The sequence below is a fragment of the Aplidium turbinatum genome, chromosome 4, assembly GCF_918807975.1.
Source record: "Aplidium turbinatum chromosome 4, kaAplTurb1.1, whole genome shotgun sequence".
NCBI classification, from domain to species: domain Eukaryota; kingdom Metazoa; phylum Chordata; class Ascidiacea; order Aplousobranchia; family Polyclinidae; genus Aplidium; species Aplidium turbinatum.
In genome coordinates this window covers 10,926,332-10,949,464 of record NC_137475.1, presented here as the reverse complement: position 1 = coordinate 10,949,464, position 23,133 = coordinate 10,926,332, and the positions used below count along the sequence as shown (strand labels likewise).

General features: G+C 39.2%; 1 protein-coding gene across 1 annotated transcript; it reads left to right on the top strand.

The window, feature by feature from the left end:
* Nucleotides 1-429: 429 nt before the first annotated feature.
* Nucleotides 430-21,814, top strand: LOC145768899 (tyrosine-protein kinase SRK3-like). The gene is made up of 11 exons (XM_082580504.1): nucleotides 430-514; nucleotides 1,838-1,938; nucleotides 2,426-2,524; nucleotides 13,287-13,433; nucleotides 13,967-14,092; nucleotides 15,755-15,870; nucleotides 17,436-17,557; nucleotides 18,671-18,848; nucleotides 19,922-20,106; nucleotides 20,642-20,797; nucleotides 21,648-21,814. Exons 1-11 carry the CDS (start codon nucleotides 430-432, stop codon nucleotides 21,812-21,814), a joined length of 1,482 nt encoding a protein of 493 aa, XP_082436630.1.
* Nucleotides 21,815-23,133: the final 1,319 nt, after the last annotated feature.

The window sequence follows — 23,133 nt, the reverse complement described above, 5'->3', positions numbered from 1 at the left end:
CCCTCTGCCACCCCTAAATCCGGGCCTGGATGTGATATGATGTAAAGAGTCACTGTGCATTTGCATATCAAGCATGTGTTTGAAACTTATTAAACATGTAAACACAACAAAAAAATGGTCACCGTATGCCACTGCATGTGATGTGCCTAAATCTTTTTTTCCGACCAGTTCTGATTTCTCTCGGAGGCCCTGCCAATAGCCAACCATAGGTAGCGCTGAGCTGCCTGACTGAATCTGGATTGGCTAGTGCTACAGCATGGGTGTTGATGTGTTGTTATAGCTACGGTGCAGTAGGCTATTAACGGCGATTCTGTCATGAGCAAGCTTTTATGGCATGGTTTTCGGCTGCGTTTGAGAATGTAGGTGTATGGGCGCTGTGAGGACAAAGCGAGGCCTGCGCTATTAGACATATCCTGTAGCGTACCCAGCATGGGGCTAAAGGGCTCAAGTCTCCCCCAAACCACCACCAAAAATGAACTTTTGTATGTTCCCCATTTATACCTTTTGCTTACAGGTTAGACATGAATAAGTTAGACAACAAATGTTCCCTGTTCAGATGAATGGTACCAAGTTCAGATGTTCCCGTACTCTCGTGGTCAAATGTCTGGTGGACATAGGCTACCAATGTACGGTACGTCAATGCAGAATCACACGGACATGTGAAACTGTATACGACATTGGAGCAGAGAGACGAAGGCGTCTGGGACTTTAGTTGATAATACGAACTAATTTTGAATGTTTTGTAAGTAAGAAAACGTCAATATGAAAGATTGCGAGAGTGGACGTCGGGATGAGGATGCTGCTAGTAGCATGGGGTTCACTAGGCCAACTTCTAATCTGATTGAAAGAACAAATCCTGATGTATCGGCAACCGGTGGGTTGTGGGCCGTGAGTGCCTTTAAATATTAATCAAAGGGATGGGCAGTGGCCTAATTGTTACTGTCAATATTGTCGCAAATCACTCGACCGACATTTCTGAATTAGCCCTCCCCCTAATTTTTTTTCTGGGTGCGCTACTGGTCATATCTGAGTATTTGTTACGATAACGACATTTACTTACCAACTCGGAACGCTTATTCAATAGGTGGTCACGGTCAGTCTGCAATATTGCCAGCTTTTCAGCAAGGCAAAGATGGCAGAGACTTTGGCCACCACCATAAGGTCGGGCAAACACACTCTTTTGAGAAGAAAATTTTATTTCAAATGTGGCATGCATTTACGAGGCATCTGCGGAAAGAGAAGGAAAGGCTAAACACATTAAACATATTTTGCAGTTAAAAAAAACAAACAAAAAAAAACAAGCAAACAACCTACAACTCAAACTTGTAGCCTACCTAACTCAAACATATACCAAAACTTGCACTTGGTCACGTGCATCTCCAAAACTGAGAAACAATTCGCCGTTTTTGGCTAAATTTTCTCGCTCCCTTCTCTTGCTTAATCATCTTTCATTAACAACCAGTTCAATGAGGCGTTTGTACATTAATTTCAAAACATAGGCCTGCAGTATGTCGATTAAATTTTCTACAAAAATATACACAAACGCAGCCGTTTTTGTGCAATAGATCTATCTTTTGACAAATATGGCAACCAGAAGACATCTCATCAGCTTCATCAATTTATTAATAAATATCAAAACGTTAGCCTACTCAGTGTAAAGTTGTTTTTCTTTATCCTTCTACACTACGCAATAGTTGATTGGACAAGTTAATAAAACATAAAATTGAGGGCCAGAAAATCAGCAAAGGTCCTTTGCCCAAAAATCTGGGAAGCATAAGTCTGAACGGACCCTTAAAGTTGTAGACAAGGTATTAAACTTGCATATATGTATTTCCAGGTTCTACTGTCCAACTAATCAAATCGAACGCCACAAAGGAATGGTGTGAGGTGAAGAATATGCGATCAGGAACTAAAGGTTGGATTCCAAGATGCTATATTGTACGGTACTGAGTTCGAGTTTGGAAGCAAATGAATGGTACCATGGAGATGTTGACAGAGCCACTACTAAATTCTTGCTTTCAGACAACGAAAGTGGGACATTTTTGGTGAGAATAAATGGACGAAACGTAACGCTTGAAAATAACGAAATTTATCAAGTTTGCAGTACCGGTATAATAAAGTCAATAGACTTACTGCTTTCTAACCAGATATTAATGCTTTTATGAATAATCTATAACGATTGTTCTTAAAATGGGTGTGAAAAGTTTTCGTGAGGCATGACGGTTGACAGCTAAGCCGATTTGGTGTCTTGTTTAATCACAGTTTTTGCATTCCATTTTGATTAATTTAATATAAAAACTGCAAATGCACTTAATAATAACTTACTAATTTTGATTTGAAGAAGTATTCTACTAGAATAGGCTACTTATTTAATGACATGCAGTAATATACACCATCACATTGTGCTGTATAACTTATTGCGTAGGCCGAAACGGAAAAAGTGAGTCCCATACTTGAATCCAAGCATTGGGGATTAGAAGATAAGGTTCCCTACCACGCTTATGGCACTAACGAGAGTAGGGCGGTCAGTTCCTTTTTCTCGGCCGCCTTTCCTTCAGCAACTACGCCTACCCAATTTATTACACCAGTGGTGGCCTTAAGGTTTTGTGGGCCCTGGGCAAGAAGTAATATGAGGGCCCCCCTACAGCCCGGTATCGACCAGTTAAAGTACGCAAACTCAAATAACCATAAATCACAACAACACAAAAAAGAATTAACATGATGCAACCAGGGGCGAATTTAGCTGATGGGGTCCCGAGGCACTTTTAGATTGGGGGGCCCCCGTGCAAAAAAAATTTTGTGCCAACGGCGCGAAAAACCACGTCTACGTTTATAGTAGCATTAATTCAGCACTACACAGCATTTTGCATAAACTTTAAAGGCTGAAATAAAAAAAAATCAAAAAAAATCACCATTTTCCACTTCGGGGGGCCCTTCAAACGGGGGCCCTTCAAAAGGAGGGCCTGGGGCACCTGCACCTTCTTTTCCCCCTAAGTCCGGCCTGGATACAACGACAAACAGGGATGGTAAGCAAAAAAGGTATATTTCATGCTGTGACATATTCATGTCACTTTGATGCTATGTTGCACCACCACACCCAGTTTTCTCCGAGTCCTACACCACCTGTCTGCAGCACTTACACAAAATGCACCTTTCTAGCTTTTATTGCGGCAAACTCTTTAAAAGAGAAGCATTGTCTAATGTTTTTCCCCCGTTGTGCTCAATTGAAACAACAGCTAGTCCAACCAAGCGTTCTTGGCTCACAGTATATAGAGTGATTAAGCAAAGGTAATTTTTTATCAACTTTAGTTTAGAAAATGATCTTTCCCCTGAAGCTACAGTTACTGGCACAGTAAGAAATAGTCTTAGCTGGCCTAACAAACACAAGTTAAGTGCACAACATTCAGTTTGTTTTGATACATACAGATACTGTAGAAGTATGTTAGCCTACTGCTTTCTGCTAGTGCTTAATGTAAATTTTATTTGTGCATATTTTGGATAAGCGCGGGCCCCATAAATTTGCGGCCCCTGGGCGGACGCCCAGTTTTCCCACCCCAAAGGCCACCACTGTATTACACCCAGGGTGAAGGTGAGCGGTGCTTTTCAACAACCAGCCCAAGCCGGGAGTCGAAGCAGGATTGCATTATTGAAAACGAGCGCCTTATCCGCTGTCCCATCCGCTGTCCCATCCCACCGTTAGGCCTACTGTTATTGAAACAAAAAAATTGCTACGCCTTTTTACTTTCAAATCAGTGAGTAGTTAGGCGTTAATCTTAGCTAGCCACTTTAACGTAACAACTTTTGTAAGAGCTTGTACCGTAAGGCAGGGATTCCCGAACTGTGGTCCGCGAACCATTGGTGGTCCGTGACGACTGCACAGGTAGTCCGTGGCGATATGACAAGAAATTAAAAAGTCACACATATACGTTATATAGCCTACTATACCAGGGCTACTCAACTGGCGGACCGCGGTCCGAATCCGGGCCTTCTGGGTGTTGAAGGTGAACCTCGGGCTTCTGGAAGAATAACTTTATTGCCACATTTTAGGGCCTCTTAAAACAGATTTCCATTAGGGAAAAGCAATTTTTTGTGATTATCCAAGGAGCTGGGGGCTTCGCCCCCAGACCCCCGAAACGCTTTGCCGTCTTCTCTGATGTGCAATCACACAGCTACACTACAAAGAAACACAATACATTTTTTCCTATTTTATTTCTTTGTTTGTGTCAGACAAAAATCCTAGTCATGTTACATACGGTACTAGTTACTAAGTACTAACTGAAAAGTGTTTCGGTGCTCGTACTGGTTGTTTTTCGTGGTTGCATGTGAAATATTCACCGGACCTCAAAAATATTCAACTTGTCAAAATGGACCTTTGCTAAAATTAGTTGATTAGCCCTGCACTATACAGTACGTACCCTGGCAAAGATAATTGCCGTAGTTCTTTACAACTCAAATGATTTCGAAAGCTTTTGCTATCCAGTATCGTAAATCTTACTTGTTGCACCTTCGTTGCAATTAAAAACTTGCTTACGAAAAATTAGTGGTCCGTGGCCCAAAAAATTTTACAAATAGTGGTCCGTGGCCCAAAAAAATTTGGGAAACCCTGAAAACTTGGTTTAAGTGGCTACCGTCCACTTGTGACCGTTCTAATTCCCAGCCAGGGAGTTAATCAGTGCTTTGAACGTTGTAAAAAGGAGTTATGACAGGGGTATGAACCGAACCCACGTCATCCAAATGTATTCTCTAGCCCTAAACCTCTAGGACACGCTGGCTACGGTGGAACGTTCACATAGTTTGCTTTCTATAAGAACTGTTTGCGTTTTTTTTCTGTTCTACGTCTAACTTCTGTTTATGTAATGACGTCATAGACAACGCAGCTTCTCATTGGTTCATGCTTTACAGGCGCTTACAAAAGTTGTTATGTTAAAGTGGCTATCTAATCTTAGCTATGACGAGCAAGAATTTTACGCTTGGTATGTTACATGCTAAGATAAATGAACCATAAACCACTAATATGATTTTATAATTTCGGGAAAGAGTTTGCTTTCTTATCGGCTACCTCAGACATGCAAGGCGCAACAAGAGCGTTATGATAATATGTTAGGCCTACACATATTCAGAAATAATTTAAAAAGTCAAACTCTTCCAACTCTAAACCCTCATCAAGAATATGAAAATATTTGTAACAACAGCCTACTCAATTACCTTTTAAGCGTGACAGGATTGTTAAATTAATACACTTAGCTGCTGAAAGCATGTTCCCATTCTCAGTGATGGGCATTATCGGCGATAATTTATCGGCGATAATTATCGGCGATAATTATCGGCGATAAATTTTTATCGCTTATCGTTATCGCTTAATTATTTTTTCAGTTATCGTTTATCGTTATCGCCAAAGGCAATATTTGATTATCGCCGATAATTAATCGCCGATAAATTTTATTTCGGATCAACACACAAGTGGAAAGAACATGAAAAGTAACATTTTTACTAGCCACCTAGTTCATGAAACTAAAATTAAAACCAGTTCTTCTTCAGTGCCTGAACTGTGTGTGCACAGGTCGTTGTCATGGGAGGGGCACGCCCCCTGCAGCGACGGCCCTGACAACACAATAATTTTTAGAGTTGCAAATTGCAATGCAATGAAATGCATGCAACAAGTCTCTTGTTGTTTTGCTGCAATGGGCAATCGCGAGTGAATTTTACAATTAAAATGTAAGCGCACAGGCGGTACAGATTCCTTTGAAGCGAAGCGAAAGAAATTGGCAAGTGGTTTATGAAAATGTCGCAATACGAGGCCGCTTTTACATCGGAAACATGGTCTTTCGCGCCACCATCACTGAAACAAGTCATTGCAGAATATGATATTGCTTGAAGCATTTGACATGCAGACCGACATCACACTTTTTGCATCTTGTAGTAGTTTTTGCATGACAATAGGCGCATCGAGTTGCGTGGTAATATTATGCTAAATACAGTATAACCTTTCTCATTTACCTATGCTGCATGACCGAGTGGTGAGAGCGCTGGAACGGCAATCGAAAGGGCGCCGGTTCGACACCGCTCATGAGCATCGAGTTGCGTGGTAAAATTATGCTAAATACAGTATAACCTTTCTCATTTACCTTTGCTGCATAGCCGAGTGGTGAGAGCGCTGGAACGGCAATCGAAAGGGCAGGACACAGCATGCCTGAAGGTGGACATGAAGATTGGCTTCCTTGCCTTCCCGTCCACTTAATCTAAATCTTCAACCACCGGGCGTAAGCCTGGATACGACGACGATTTACCTATGCGACATAGCCAACGCTCAATCAAATATTTTTATTCCCACTAATAATACAGTGCCTACATTGTAATTCTTATCTCAACAACTCAGCGTTCTGCCATTGGTGTTCAGCGTTCTGCCATTGGTTCACAAAGAAAACAGAAAAATTTATTTGAAATTATCAGTAAATTACGATAATTATGTTATTGTTCTTGAACAAACACGACTAATTTGACAAGCTTGATGGATTTCACAGTATGCACATTTTTACTACCAATAACGCTTAAGATTACTGATAAATTTTCAAGCATTTTGCGTTTTTGGGAATTTTATCAATTATTGCTGACTTTGCTGTAAACAGCCCGTAGAAAGCAAAATACAAAGTTTGGAATTTTTTATGGTATTTTCATTTGATTTAATTATTTTGCCTACTGCACGTAAGCGGCAGTGTAACTCAATTGATAAAAGCATCCAACTGGTATCTGAAGGTATAATTATAAGCACGGCGGTTACCTCAGTGATTTGATTCTGGATCAAGAGGTTGAAGATTCGATACCCACTGCCGCTGTTGCGACTCTATTTATGCATAACTTACAAAATTTTTTGTCCCTTTACAGTACATTATGTTCGATTTTTCGTCATGTTGATGAAAACAGTTCGTGCTGCATGGGGAGGGGCAGAGCTAATCAAGAAAAAAAATTATCGTTATCGGACATTATCGGCGATAATTTATCGTTTATCGTTATCGCTTAACTTTTTTTGATTTATCGTTTATCGTTATCGCTTTAGACATTTTTCGTTTATCGATTATCGTTATCGCTTAACTGAAAAATGAGTTATCGCGCCCAACACTGCCCATTCTACTCTTGCTAATTTTTTTGGTGCACTTGGAAAAAAAAATCATCTTAGGGAAGACGGGGCAAAGCGGGACGCGGGGCAAAGTGGGACATCGCGATTTCTCACGTTTTGTATTCTTTGGCTCCCTCTAACCGGTAGCACTAGTTAGGCAACTATAAACTGTATTTTCTGTGAAAAAATGGCGACTGGCAGAGCACAACGCGTGTCGTGAGGAAGTAAAATGTGTTTTGGCATGGTTTGTTATAAGAAAGAGATGGAAAAATAGCCACCACATTCGTTAGCATAAGCGAATTTGTTGGTACCTAGCTTTATCTTAGACATTGAGACAGTATTTGTTGATGACAAAAGCAACTTTTACCTAAAACTTTACAGGTTTCAGCAGAGATGTAATTTTCTAAAAGCTATACTTTGGGGCAAAGTGGGACAGCTGTATTAGGGCAAAGTGGGACAGTACATTAGGGCAATATGAGACTCTAGAAGTCTAGATTGTATCTGTGGTTCTTCTGTTGATTGAATTTTTGTTTATAACTCTTTCAGCCTTCAAGATTGTAAAATGTTTATCAGCATTTATTTAAATTGTACCAGTAGGCCTACACAATTTAATTCTGACAATGGTTCGTCGCTATAAGAGAAAAACTGAAATTGGTAAATGGACGGATAGGCTATCAATATTAAGAATGCAATAGAATAGAAGATGTGAAAAGCAAGAAGTTGTCTTTGAGAGAAGCGGCTAAACAGTACCAAATCATGCAAAAATGAAGTATCCCGCTTTGCCCCACGGCTGGGGCAAAGCGGGACATTAAAAAAAAAAATCTTTTTTGATTTGTACTATAACAGTAAAAAGATTCCGCTTGATCTTCGAACCAAATATGCTGACCAACTAAGGCTTTCGATTAACAAAAAAATTAACTAAATCCAACAATCACTGTTGCTGAAATTACGTTTTTACGAAAAGTGTCCCGCTTTGCCCCGTCTTCCCCTAATATTGCACCCAAACTGTATTACGTTATAGTGATTATTAGGGAAAGTTTTTGCAACTTTTTTTTACTGCTTCCGACAGCTTCCTAAATACTCAGAATTTATGTAGTATGATGTTTTAAGCTGTTTGTATGAATTTTATATTGCGACTTTTTGCAACTTATTTCTATTTTACATGCAACTTTTTACTGCAACTTTTATATCAAGTAGCCTATTGCGCAAAATGTAAAGATGTGATTTAAAAAACATGTGATTTAAAAAACATGTTTCTAGTATGGTTCTATTCTCTTTGATTCGCATAATAAAGAAATATTTAGCATTATATGTAAATTGATCGCTTGAGTAAATCACTGTCGTTTAAATTTGACAGCTCTGCAGGAGCTGACAGCGAAATGCTGTGATGTAGGTTCCAAATCTCAAGAACATCAAAATGTAGGCTATGCATGATTGATAGCGTAAAGAAAAGAAAGCAAAAAGCAGACATCCTGAAAGTCTTAGGTTGTTGGGTTATACAACAGAACCTTTCGAGTATCTCATACCCTAATAATTTTAAAATATTTGTGCATAAATGCAACGTTTGTTAAAATTAAGTGCAAATTTCTCACGATTTTAATGAATAAAAACAGGGGTGTGCAACCTTTGTTACAGGAGGGCCAGATATAAATAATTGGGTGAAACCGCGGGCCGCACGTTTATTTACCATATGATTTCTAGTAGTTGCAGGCACAAAAGAGTAGTTTTTCTTGTTATTCATGTTATTCTTATATTAGGGGTTATCTCCTTCCAGAAATAATAAGTTAGGACGCATAAATTTCTGAAGAAAACTGCTATTCAATTTTATTGTCACACTGTCTTTAAACGAGCTCAGTGAGAAGTTTGCAGCTGGCTTCTTTTCCTGACGGCTTTTTCCAAATTTACTTTAATGGAAGTGATCGCAATTCGAAGTTCATTTTCCAAGTGTTGGTCTGTCAGAACCGATCAATAGGGAGATTTCATGACGCCCGTTTTAGAAAAAAATGTTCGCACAAATACGTTGAGCCAAAAAGTGCCATTTTTGAAGCCATGGATTTTTGAAATGTGGAAAGTTATCTTAGTTGAAATGTTTTCGGTAAAAATCGCCAAGATTCATTTTTAAATACTTTGCTTTCAAATCCTTTTTCTCTTGAAGATCAATCAGTTCAAGTTGGATATCAGCTGGTGCTTTGTCAATGTCCGTGTTGAATGGCGAAGAGAATATATCAAACAAATGTTCATGAGATTTGAAGTCCTTGAAACGAGCCAAAAATTCATACAACAATTTTTCAAATTTAGTTTTCTTCTCCGGATGCATTCCATAGTCTCTCAAAGTTGGAAAGTGGAAAAGATGTCCTGTCTGTATGTGAGCTTTCCAAAGTCGTACTTTGTTCATAATGCCTTTTATGTGACCATACAGTTTTAGAAATAATTGATTAAACTACCATTCAGCGTTTTATAGGCAGAGAAAACTTTTTTTCGAACCGTAGAAAATTTCATGATCAGATCACCGCTTCAATGTGTGATGGAAAGCTACAGATAAATCTGCATCTGGCATTACAGAGTGCAAAAAACAGTGTTGCAGAACGCGTTTTCGAATATTAAATTCTCATCAATGCAACTACGTTTATGAACGCAATAACAACGGTTAACTTTAAACTCAATAAGTTACAATACATTACAAACATTATAAGGACATATTCTCAGTGTTCAATTGAATATTAATAAATCCAGAGACATCAGAATAGAAAATTAAATACAATGGATTGGCGGTGGCCGGTGGGAGACTTCTAAAATGGTTAACAGAAGGTGCGAAATCTACAATATTCCACTCCACAATGAATTGTTCAAACGTACCAGACTAAACTAAATTACGGTATAAACATGTTTCGCGGGCCACACACAATTCAAAATTAGCACATCTTTGCGGGCCACATAATTTTTCTTCGCGGGCCACATTTGGCCCACGGGCCGCACGTTGCACACCCCTGAATAAAAACTTGCGCTAGTGATTATAGTCTATTGATAACCTTTTTGCGGTATTTAACTAATCAGTTCAGTACGCCATCCATAGCCCTCAGAAGGGCCGTAGGCATTTCTGTTTAGAACAGCAAATACTTGTTGATAATCATGAGAGAAATCAAGGTCTATAGTCAAAGGGGCGCCACTTCGCAATCGACGGAATCAAATTTAGCTAATAAAAAGATGCTAATAAGGAGATGCATAATAGATAGCTAATAAGGAGATGCAAATTAAATTAGATACTCGACATTGGGTCAGGGGCGAATTTAACTGATGGGGGGCGCGGGGTACTTTTAAATCGGGGGGGCCCTCGGGAAACATTTTGCAAGGTAACTTGAAAGTCACCTGCACTGTTGCTAATGCCTTTACGCCAAGCGCAGTCACCACCTTGCGACTAAAAATTAACCTTGAAAGAAAAAGGAAGCATTTTGCAGAAACTTCAAAGGCTGAGAGAAAATAATAATAACAACACAAACTCACATTTTTCCACGTCAGGTGGCACTGCAAAGGGGGGAAGGGAGGGGGCGGGGCAACTGCATCTTCAGCCACCCCTAAATCCGAGCCTGCTTTGGATAAACCTTGGAGATTCATTGAGGCGCACTATGCATGAAGCCGTCTCCAAGTATGAGGAAACGTGTATCACCAATCTAGCGCAAACCAACCCATAGGCTACTGGTTTGTTTTTGATTATTGATAAAATTGCCCACCGAAATGGAAATCTTGTTTGTTCAAGTGTCTATTGGATCTTGGTTAAACGATTTGTTGTAGTCAAGATATTTTTAATATTGAAAAACAAAAACCGAAAAACCTGTTATAGCCTATAGGCTACCGATAATGGTGGTTAATATAGCGTTGATTTTTTGCCTACCTTTCGCATTGTCACCCAACAAACACTCAAATTTGATTCTTGTTTTTTTTTCAGTGGTCAGGCACATTTTTGAGTTTCCTCAACACCGATTTGTAACAGTCCGCCCGGATAGCTCAGTTGGCAACGCGTGACTTCTGGAACGAAGAAGCTTCAAGATCAAGCGGTGCTGGTTTGACTCTTGGAATGTGCGCTTGAGCAACGCACATTAATGACTGCTCTCCATTCAGCGGCATCTAATGGATGGAATAATTTCCCGGCAACAAGACTTCAACAATAGGAAACTTCACTCTGTCAAATCTCAGTGACCGGACCTGCGTCAGTGATTCAAAGCCTCTACAAGTATGCGAAACTACCAGGATTAAGCTCTGCAAGAAGCTTTCCCAGTCCGAAGATAAATATTCAATCAATCAATGAACCAATTTCATAAGGATTTTCACTTCCGAACACAGATTCAGTATGCGAGGAGCATCTCCGCACTCCAACATCTTTAATACATGCCAGCCTTGTATTAGTGTTGAGCTCAGTGTGATTTTTCAGACCCGACTTCATTCCATGAAGTCAGACTCCACTCCAAGCCGACTCTGAAAATTTTCATTATTTTAGACTCCATATCCACTCACTCCAGAATTAAATTATGAGTTAACGTGATTTGCTACTTGCCAAAGCGTATGACACAAAATAGCTCAGGGGTGAAAGTCTATGTCAACTTTAGTAGCACAACATTTTTTGTGGCACACAATTATCAGCATTATCGCTAGGTCGAAAATCGTTGGAACAGTTTTTCTATTATTTTCTTTTACAAACAGAAGTGTGCAGAACCATACGAGACTTCAGTTCAGTAATCAGTGGCGTAGGAGCATGTGCTGCCGCCCCTGGCTTTCGTTGAAAAAGCCGCACTAAGTAGACTGCAGCAAATTTTGAAATAGTTTCATGTTGAAGCAATTTTTTCAATAAAAATAATTACAAATAATGTGGCTCGTCTCAGAAGTTTTATATTGCTTGAGAAAGAAGCCTCACTGTCTCAGCGTAAAGGACAAAAATAAAAGACACAAAATGGACAACAAATGTACGGTATTAGGCAAATAAAAGATCAATGGCCGCCTCAAAATTGAACTTTTCGAGCTTTCGCCGAAACAAAATCAGCGATAATATCTTCTAAATCAAGTTTTTGAACGTAGTCTCTTTCTATAGGAGAAAGAATCGATAGAGCTGATAGCCGATCATCATTCATGGTAGAACGTAAATACGACTATCATTTTGAGCTTTGAGGTGTGCTAGCTGTCTCTTTGTAAATCATTTTCTTGTTATATTTTTTATTGATTTTTGCATTACTTCATTTCTCGTGCTGTGTGCACTGCGCAGCCTCATTTTGCCGCCCCCTTGCAGCTTGCCGCCCCAGGCGCAGAGCCAGAACCGCCAAGTGGCTGCTACGCCACTGGTTCAGTTCAGTTCAGTTTGTTTTTATTTCTGATCATCACAACGAAAAAATATATATGTCCAACAGTGACGTAGCCAAGGGGGGGGATTTGGGGTTACAACCCCCCCTTTGGCACGCGTGTGACGTCACGATATTGGGAATGATGCTTTCAGTCTCTTTATGCTTAAGAATGATGCTTTCAGTCTAAAAACAAATTGCCTAATTTTAAACAAAGCTGCATTAAAAGACCGAGCTTTGCCAATACCAAACATTCAAACATCTCAGCCAGGTATTAGCAACACGAAAACATAGAAACTTAGCCTTATTTTCGAAAAATGCCGAAGAAAACATGATCTTATTCTTTTGCTATGCCACCGGACAGCACCATTTTACAGGAATATTCATACCCACATTTTTGTTGAAAATGCTCTCAGAATGCACCAAATTCAAAGTAATTTTTCAAAATTTTCTGGGAGAGGCTCCCCAGACTCCCCGCCGCTGGGTCATCAACCCCCCTTTCTAAATTCCTGGCTACGCTACTGATGTCCAACACAGCAGAGGTCTACAAAAGGTGGAAGCGACAAAATGCGGACGTTATAGTCATGATACCAAAGCAGAACAATCAGTTCAAAATACGACACGGTCGGCACGGTCACAACACCTTAACTTATTTGATTTAACTAAAATGCAAAGTTGCTGAACCAAACTCCGAATCCACTCTACTGTGAAACCTTTGTGAAAAATGAAACTCCAAATCCACTCCATTTTCTAAAGATCGGGCAAACTCGGGCTCCACTCCATGCTCAACTGTGTTTTGTATGACCTTTTCCACCGGTAGTGGTTGTTTATTTTTATCTTCATGTTAGATTCGGAAAGGAATCAGTCGTCCGGGATCGTGGTCTTTGTCAGTTTTATCTGATGACGACACCGTGGAACATTATCACATCTTGAACGACTTGAAAGGATTCGTAAGCATAAAATCTTTATCATCCACTTTATCTGGTTCAGATCTGGTCAGATCCGTTCCCGATCTGGACCGGATAAAGTAGTTATCTAGGTACTATAGTTTCGGCTATATGTAGCCTAGGCTAAATTATTTTTTTTAATAGTAGGCTAGGCCTACATGGTCGTCATACCACTCGGCATACGACAACTCAGCAAGTATATTTCAGCACTGCCAAGTCAGCAAGTACAATTTACTTACGGTACTCATTTCGGACTTGCTTGGTCCTCGCTTGTTAAACTGATTTTTCTGACTTGTAACATGCCAAGCTTCGGCTTGCTCAGTTGTTACTTTCTCAGGGATCATCATTTTCCAACTTCAGTCACTTGCTGAAATGTTGCTAGCTCAGTTGTCATTTGCTCTACTGCCATTTGCTCAATTCGCAACTGCTGACTTGTGGGAGACTCGGCCAGTCGGCCTACACAATATAGTAGATGGTTGTGTTTACTAATTCTTATTACTTACAATTAGGCCTATAAGCTATATCTCATAAATCATCAAATGTGAAATGAGCACTTCCCAAAAATAACAACTATTTTGTAGTTTTATATCGAGAGTGAGAAAAAGTTCTCCAGCCTGAAAGCTCTTGTCCAATATTATTCGACAACCAAGTTGCCCGAAAGTTCAATATATTTGCAGCAACCAGCACCGAAAAAGCGTAAACCAACGGTAAGGCATTCAATAGCCTGTACGTGTACATAATCCATTTAATAATACAAAAAGGTTTTCAAACAGTAGTTCTTTACCTTTTTTCTATCACACCTCCCTTTAGCAATGGTCACGTGGTTCGCGCTCCCTCTCCTCCCGATTTCAGCAGGTGCACCAAAGCATTTTTGATTGATGTAAATTGATCACAGTAGGCTACATGGGCATAGCCTACATATCAGTGAGATGCTTGACACTGTTTCTTAGCAACTAGATTTTGTTGGGGTTAATTGCAAAATTTCTCAACCCAGCCTAAGTCTTCAGGTCTCACCCTGTCCCTGGTCTTGATAGCAACTGCAGCAGAAAATGTAACTTCACAAGGATAAATGAAATCGAACTCTATTAGCGTTCCAATTGAGGCAAGTGGATAACTAAGAAGATAATTGGCCCAGACGTTTGAAATTTTTTAAAAGTGAATGTTAAAAAAAAATGATTGTTTGGGAAACCAATTTTTGTAAAATTTACCATCTCGCTAATCAAGTCCGATCAGGACACCCTCCCTTGCTTTACAGGAGGCAAAGTTCTGAATGCTAAAGTTTTGTGACAAATAATGCAATGAGTAGCCTACTACCACTAAATTCATTTTAACTTATATCCAAGGCTGTGGAGTCGAACGAAAAGTATACGACTTCGACGCCTCGGTTAATTATGACTCTTTGATGCCTTTCTTTTCCTTTGAAGAATTGCATTTGTTTAAACTTCCTTACTTCCAAGTGAACATGATATTGCAACTATACCCATCTTAAAACTACACGAGACTTATTTGATTCATCTAAAATGCAAAGTTGCTGAACCAAACTCCGAATTCACTCCACTTTGAAACCTTTGTGAAAAATGAAATTTGGAATCCACTTCATTTTCTGAAAATCGGGAAAACTCGGGCTCCACTCCACTTCGACTCTACTTCATGCCCAACACCATAATGTACTTTTTTGCGCCTCTATACGGCTGCATTGACACTGTCTACTTTGCAAAGAGCTGAGGAGCAACGCACACTGCGATGGATACAGCGCTATATAAAAACAAGCATTATTACTGTTTTTCATTTTCAACATCTCGTGGTTGGCCTAACTTGCAACCACCAGATTAGCGCAAATAAATCTACAATCTAGGGTGTCATTCTGTAGGCTAAATAATTTCGTCATTCAAGTAAAAAAAAATGTTTAGTTTTAAAAACTTGGTAGCCTAAATCAATTTTGAAAAGACGTTTTAGCTGAGACCTGCGGCTAAAAAATCGAATCCCATCTAAACCTAATGATCGCGAACACCATTTCATAGTTCTATAGGAAGCACTGTTTAAAACAAGTCCCAATGGTAGGCTACTCGTTACCACGCTATCAGGTTAAAACTTTTACGATATGCCTAAGCTACACACTGTAGGCCTATAGACTACATCCAATGCAGTTACTTCTCACTCAAGGTTTTTAGTGAGTAGGCTAGTAACTAAATTTGATGTAGGCTAATTTGCTCTGTTTGGCTTTTCTGCTTGGCACTGAACACTTTTTTTAGTATTGCGGTAATACATGTAGCATTTATTGTTTACTGTAGGCTATAGCCTATATAGGAGACGTAACTTCTGACAAATCATTCTCCCAGCTGACACTTTGAACAGTCTACTTTGAATAGGTCTACAGCTTATCGCCAGACAGGGATGACTGGGAAATTAATCCTGGAGATATCAAAGATATGAAAGTAATTGGTCAAGGAGGATTTGGAGCTGTTTTGAAAGGAACATGGACAAAGTAGGGATCGCATCAGTAAAATACATCAGTAAAAAGCAATGCTTCCCTTGCTTCCATTGAGGATACGCCCCTGGATAGGCTACTATAAAGTGATACACAATTTTTCTAAAAACTTTTTCAGAACAAATTCATGACATCGTAAAAAAGCGCAATAGAAAAATTACATAAGAGGCCTAATAAATGAGACTTTTTAGTAGACCTGTTGTATGTATTTAAGTTGTTACCCTACACATAGGTAAAGGTGAGTCCCATACTTGAATCCAAGCATCGGAGGATGAGAAGATAAGGTTCTCATTATACTAATCATTCGGTAATAACGAGAATAGAGTATCCAGTTCCTTTCTTTCGGCCGCCTTACTTTCAGCGACTTCGCTTACCCAATTTATTACACCCTGCGTAGAGGTAAGCGATGTATATCAGCAACCAGCTGAAGCCTGAAGTCGAACCAGGATTACATGATTGGAACGCGAGCGCCTACTCCTGCGCCATCCGCTAGAGTCAGGGTTGGAAGTAACGACTAGTTGTCACTATTCGATAGCGGTAGGCCTATTCGTTGCTTTCTGAATATCGAATGCCAAGACCCATTCTTTTTAAAAATGAAATTGAATGCGCGTTATTCACAGTTTTTTATGCGAGCAGAGAAATCATTATTCGTTTTTCACTAATGAATATTTAGGAGAACTGCTGAATCCTTTTTTGTTGTTCACTGACTTCGTCGTCAAAACGAATTTACGAGATTTAGTTTTCGGATTACTATCAGACCTAGTCCCCTTCCGGTTTTCGAACTTTAAAAGATTAAGCAAAATTTTGCGGCAATACAGTTCAGAAAAAAGCATTGAGAGTCCGCAGGATTGGAGGCTCACTAGTGGATTTCGGGGTAGTCCAATATGGTGCTCACACGGCTATGTACATCTGTTGTACTCTGTAAACCCAAACCTGATCCAATTGTTCCCGACAATTTTCACCAAATCAAACGTCATATAAAAACCGTTATGGTCTACTTAACCTAGCTGGCATCTTACGTCATGGAACTTGCTAGAAAATGTCCAAATATTGCACCATCGGTCGTAAGACCTGATGAAATATTGCATTAGCCGCTTGAACACCTGTTTGAATGACTTCATAATTGTCTTTCATTATTGCGTCACAGTTACTGTCTACGTGCATTTGAGATATCGCAAATTATTCTAGTCATTCGTAAAATTGTTTGTTGGAAGTCAGTCGCAAGTTTAACTGTTTGCTTGGTGCTTGCTAGCTGGACAAATTTTCCGTCTTTTATCTAAGTAATCTGTTCTGTAGTGACAGTTTTTAGAGGCGTACGGTGTTGCGTCCCATTTTCGATAGCCGCGGCTAATTTTACAGGAATACACTTTTGAATAGACGTTTCAAAAGAGTGTTTATTTTTCGGTTATTACATGCAGACGAACGGATCCGGGAACTTTATCTTACAATTTTCCCACGAAGAGATTATGGTTTACCGCTGTGACCACCAATTCTATGAGAGTACCGGTACCTTATTTATTCGAAAATGAAGAGTAGCTTTAAATTTATTATTATTATTTTAGATTTGATAAAGTGGTAGCTGTCAAAATTCTTCATAAAAATCTTGTTAGCAACGATGTGGAATTTAAAAAAGAAGCTGAAGTCATGAAGTCCAATCAACATCCTCACCTTGTCCAGTTACTCGGTAAGAATACACTTGTCGTTAACGGACATTCAACTTTCCACTTCTTGCAAGCATGAAACTCATACGGTTTACTGAAAGAGAGCCTTAATGCCCGGGCTGTGGTGTGGGAGTCGGAGTAGAAGTAGGAGGAATTTGGCATGTTTGGATCTCGAGTCGTTAAAAAAATGCCGACTCCGACTCCATCTTGATTCAAAAAGATAGGTAATAAAAGTTTTGTTTTCAATCTTTTTTTAACATTGTTTTTTGTTCTCTGTACTGCACTTTAAAGTTTCATCAGAAAATAAAGGTGTTTGTTTTTGGCAGCTTTTGTGAAAGTTGCTGTTTTAATATCTATCTCAATTTAAGTGAACTTAAATTTAAAAACAGGACTAAACTTAAAAAAACACTGAAGCCGGAGTTGTAGCATCTATGGTTGGAGTCGGTCAGTCAACAGATTGCAGAGTCGGAGTCGTAGGCTATATCTTTTGATCGAATCCACAGCTCTGTTTAGTACACATGATTTACTTACCACATAATCTAACTTTTCCCTGTTCTTTATAAAACTACCTACGCCATCTCGAGAGTTTTTCTACAACTGATGTCAACAAGTAGGCTATGCTTGTTAGAGTTCATCCTCAACTGCTATTCACTAAGAGGTTAAATTTTAATGATGTATTTTGAACAAGATAAGCCTAGTTTAGGTGGAACGCCCACCGATGTAACAATGACAACAAACATGCACAGATAATCTGTATGCTAACAATCTTGCAGGAGCTTTCAATCCAGTTCGATTAATTTAACTTGCTGAGTCAATTCTACCATGCACGACGATTTGCGTTTTTAATTGTCGGCAAGTGCTCGGACTCACGGAGACACGGAATGCTCCCTGAACGGAGTATTGAAAACATTTTTTCGGTCTAGTGGCCTACTTACAACACGCTTATCACTGTCCGAACAATTTAAACTGTTATATTTTAGGATTTTGCATAAAATGCAAAGTTTTGCGATTTACTAGTTACCAAGCAACTATCGTCTTGCTTTATGCAGCATCTTATAATGGCATAGCTCTAACCACCAAAGCTAGTGAAATCGTTTCAATTATATTGTTACTGTAGCCTATTAATTTTTATAAAGGAATATGCACTTCTGAACGACCTCATCAACTCATATCTGAGTTCATGTGCAAAGGAGATTTGGGAGAGTATCTGAAGAAAAAAGAAGAAAAAGATGTAACTTGGGTTGCTCTTCTTCACATGGCTCTGCAAGTAGTCATGGGGATGGAATACTTGGAAGAAAGAAATTATGTCCACAGGTGAACATCATTGGCTTAGCAACACCATCTGCCGCTTTAGATCCCAGACAGCCAATTCATCTGGTCCAGATCATTACCAATTATGGTACGGATCTGACCAGATTTTTATCAGATCTGGACTAGATAAAGTGGCTGTCTGGAGTGACTGTTTGGCATATCAGTTCAAATTGCGCCCTTCGCTTTACAGTTTATAAAACCACTCCCTCGAAAGTACATAGTAGCTTGATAGAAAATTTTTACAACGCAAAAAATACCAAATCACAAGGTAGAATAATACAAACAGAAAACGCTGCTGATGTTGGCCCAAAAAGCAAGTGTACCGCAGCCTCGTAAGTCTCTACTGGATATATGTCAAGGGTCTCAAAGTAAAATTGCTCTGAGGGCTAAATAAACACTTTTAAACTAACCCGAGGACCTCAATATACATAAAGTCAATAAATAAAATAACACAATAAAAACCGCAATAAAAAGATAGTAAGAACGCACCCAGAGCGTTAGATGGCAAGAAAAAGTATCTATCTATCCATCCATCCATCCATCCATCCATCCATCCATCCATCCATCCATCCATCCATCCATCCATCCATCCATCCATCCATCCATCCATCCATCCATCCATCCATCCATCCATCCATCCATCCACCATTCATCCATCCATCCACCATCCACCATCCACCATCCACCATCCACCATCCACCATCCACCATCCACCATCCACCATCCACCATCCACCATCCACCATCCACCATCCACCATCCACCATCCACCATCCACCATCCACCATCCACCATCCACCATCCACCATCCATCCATCCATCTAAAGTTAAGACGTATACAAAATAAAGAAGATAACAGAAAAAAACAGTTTGCCTCAACTGCCACACATTGAATAGTCGGAAAAAGATAGTATAGTAACGTGGTAACATCAAATACACTCGTGATAACATGAAGTAAAAAAAGAAAATCAAAAAAAAGAATTGAACAAAACAAAAAAGATTTGCTGGAAGTACCTCTTAGTCTGCTAAACGTCTTTGATTAAATCGTCATGTGATGTGTTCTTTGTTTACTTATAGAGATTTGGCTGCCCGAAATTGCTTCGTCGGTGAAAATAATCTTGTAAAAGTTGGGGATTTTGGACTTTCGCGTCTGCTACCAGATGGAATATACCAAGGAGGAGAGAATTGCAAATTTCCTTTTCATTGGACTGCACCTGAGGGAATATTGGAGAAAACATTTACGTCGAAATCAGATGTTTGGTGTATGAAGAGTCTTCAATCTTTGAGAAAAATATGAACACTGTAATATAAACGACGACCTCTTAGAGTACATGCATAAAAGTGAGACAAAGTCCAATTTGAAATTCTTTTGTTGCATTTTTCCAGTTAGAAATTCTTATTTTCAAGAATTTCTAACTGGAAAGATGCAACAAAAGAATTTCAAATTGGACTTTGTCTCACTTTTATGCATGTAGGCTACTCTAAAAGGTCGTCGTTTATATTATAGTGTTCATATTTTTCTCAAATTTTTGATGCTTTTGTATCTGCTTTACGCGGATCCCCGATTGACTTTACGTTGATACGGGTTTAAAGTAATCGCCCCTTTTTTTTAAAAAATCTTCAATCTTTGTTTGCATAGGCTATTCTTATAGTGATTGTAGAAATCCGGGATTTTTATGAATCAGAAGGCCAATAGCAACGATTGCTAATCACGAAGAATTTTGTTTCTGACACCCAAAGCCAACTTTTCATAAAAAGCATTAAAATTTTAGTTTTTACAAAATACATTTATTTTAGCATTTGGAGTCCTTTTGTGGAAAATTTCAACATTGGCAAAAAAGAATCCATACGAAGGGATTCCACCTCTCTTGATCGTTATAGCATTGCGACGAGGAGAACGACTCGGCTGCCCAGAAAACTGTCCCAAGCAAGTGCATCAGATAATGAAAGATTGTAAGTAGGCCAGTTTATTTAAGTGAAGGGCGTAGGTCTTAATGCATTTGCGTTATATTGTTTCAACTCTAATTTTAGAGGTTTTAGTTTTAAAGGTTTTCAAAACTTGCCCCAGCTTCTAACCAGAGTCATTTTTACTGTTTCAAGGGTAGTAAGAAGCATAGCCCATTAACCTTTAAAGCCAATTAAAGAAGCATAGCCCATTAACCTTGGCCTGGTGAAGAAAAGTTTAAACTAGAAAGAACATATTTGTTGATTATAGCCTACTAGCAATTTGTTTAAAAACAAAAACAAAAAATTCCTCTTAAAACTTTAACTAGAAGCAAAACTAAAACAACAAATCGATTTCGAATAAAAAAATCAACAGATTACTTGGAATTTTTGCTTCAAAATTTTTTAAAGATTAAAAATAAAAAGTCATGAGTAGCCTACGTATAGCATATTGCGCGAAGCCATTTGATTAAACTTTTACAGCGCGTTTACGTTTTGCAGTTTTCTTGCGTTTTCTTTTCTTTTGAATCCTTAACAAAACAAAGTCGCTTGGATTTCGAAACAAAACTAGAAGAGTTATGTGTCGAAACTTCCTTTATTTTAGAAATATAAGTTTTATCTTTGTCGTATTTTTTATGGCCTTGAATTGCAGATGTTGCACTTGTGATATGCTTTCAACAGTGCTAGTCTGATTGCATGTCAACTTGACTTCGTCAAATAAAAGCAATTTTACACTATGGTGTTTACCCTTTTAGTGTTTACTTTCTCATTTTGGCTAATGTTTTGCCGCATTGCAGTAGATTGCATGTTAAAAGTGTATTAAAAACACTCTTTTAAACCACATACCCCATATCAACAGGCTGGGAATTAGACCCAGAAGAACGTCCGACATTTGCCAAACTCAGACTAGTTCTCAATGCTACAAGCGACATATTTCGCCCGAAACATGACTTGACGACAGAAGTTGGGAAATTGCTAAAGACACTTTTGTTGCTGGAGCTTCTCAAGGCAGTGATTGAAGAGTGATATGTGACATTGGATCTTTTTTGTACATATTGTAAAGCTTGAAAACGTTTTCATAGTCTGGTCAGTTATGCACATTTCGGTGCAAACTTGGGCAGACATTTTTCACCTATATTTTCGAGTTCCTTAGGTGCAGTAGATGTAAAAACCGTCTGGAGCCCATAAATTTCGGGGGTGGAAAGTGCCCAAACGGCTGCTCCCACTTTTGGGGCTACAAGACAATGAAGTGCATACAAGAAAATGTCAAAATATTTTAAATCATAGCATGTGGGTGATCAATTTGAGGTAATTTGGCCCAAAAAATTGTTTCAAAGCACCTATTTCTATCTAAAATCATCACATAGCCAGTTATTTACATAAAAATAGCGAAAAATTGCAAAAAAAACAAAAAAAAAAACGGTCAAAAAGAACAATATTTAGCAAATAGTTAGTTGGTTACCGTACCGTATATAGTTGTTGTTTGTTTTACTCAATGAAATAATATACCCAAGCAGACAGCCTCTTCTAAATGATTGTACGCAGCATTGATGGAGATGGTCTGCCTGTGTTTTCCGGAGCCAAAGTCGACAGTTAATTGGGTGTTGGCATTCCAATCAATAAACTGCTTCATGAAAGCAAGGAGGATGATAATTGCATCTGTATCCACAGTCCATACACATAGTGTTGACAAACCACTTTGCAACATATCCTTAATGTGGCAAACAATCCTGTTATCAGCCTCTTCTAAAGCCAGGTGATCACTATAGCTTGTATCATAATTGCCAAAATTGGCCCAAACACTACTGCCGCTAGTGATGCAAAAGTCTTTTTGTCATGACCAATGATGCTCCTTGCTGATGTCAGCAATAAGTTGGTTCAATCTCGTTTGTTTGCCGAGTTCTGGGCTAGTGTCCGACCCACGTTGTTTCCTTGTAATGCTCTTTATGCTTAAGGCGTGGTTTTGATCTGCAATCAAGTCAATTCTGTTTGCCACAAACTTTTCTCCTATGCTGGCTCTGGCTCTTTTCTCCTTATGTAAGGTCGGCAGCAGTGGCCGAGTGGTTAGCGCGTTGGGCTTGCAATCGAGAGCCTGCATGTTCGACTCCAGCCACTGCACTTGCAGTTGTTTCTCTTAGGCTGAGCAAGAAACATTACGATAATTGCCTCAACCCAGTGATCGATTTTGAGTAATGGGTAGTACCAAATTTAAGTCATAAGTAGAGTAGACAACCGGAAACAGACATTGCCGTCGGCTGCAGCGTGGGTCAGGTATACGTCGGAAGGCGTACACCGATGCATAGCGCTCAAGTCCGCTTTCCCGCAATGCAGGATAAGATATGATA

What these genes read in the sequence shown, in the direction of transcription:
- LOC145768899 (XM_082580504.1), top strand. Translation starts at nt 430, where the DNA reads ATGGGGCTAAAGGGCTCAAGTCTCCCCCAAACCACCACCAAAAATGAA. An exon ending in GCACTAACGAGAGTAGGGCG is followed by an intron (nt 2,525 to 13,286) that starts GTCAGTTCCTTT and finishes TCTTCATGTTAG; the next exon opens with ATTCGGAAAGGAATCAGTCG. An exon ending in GTCGAAATCAGATGTTTGGT is followed by an intron (nt 20,107 to 20,641) that starts GTATGAAGAGTC and finishes CATTTATTTTAG; the next exon opens with CATTTGGAGTCCTTTTGTGG.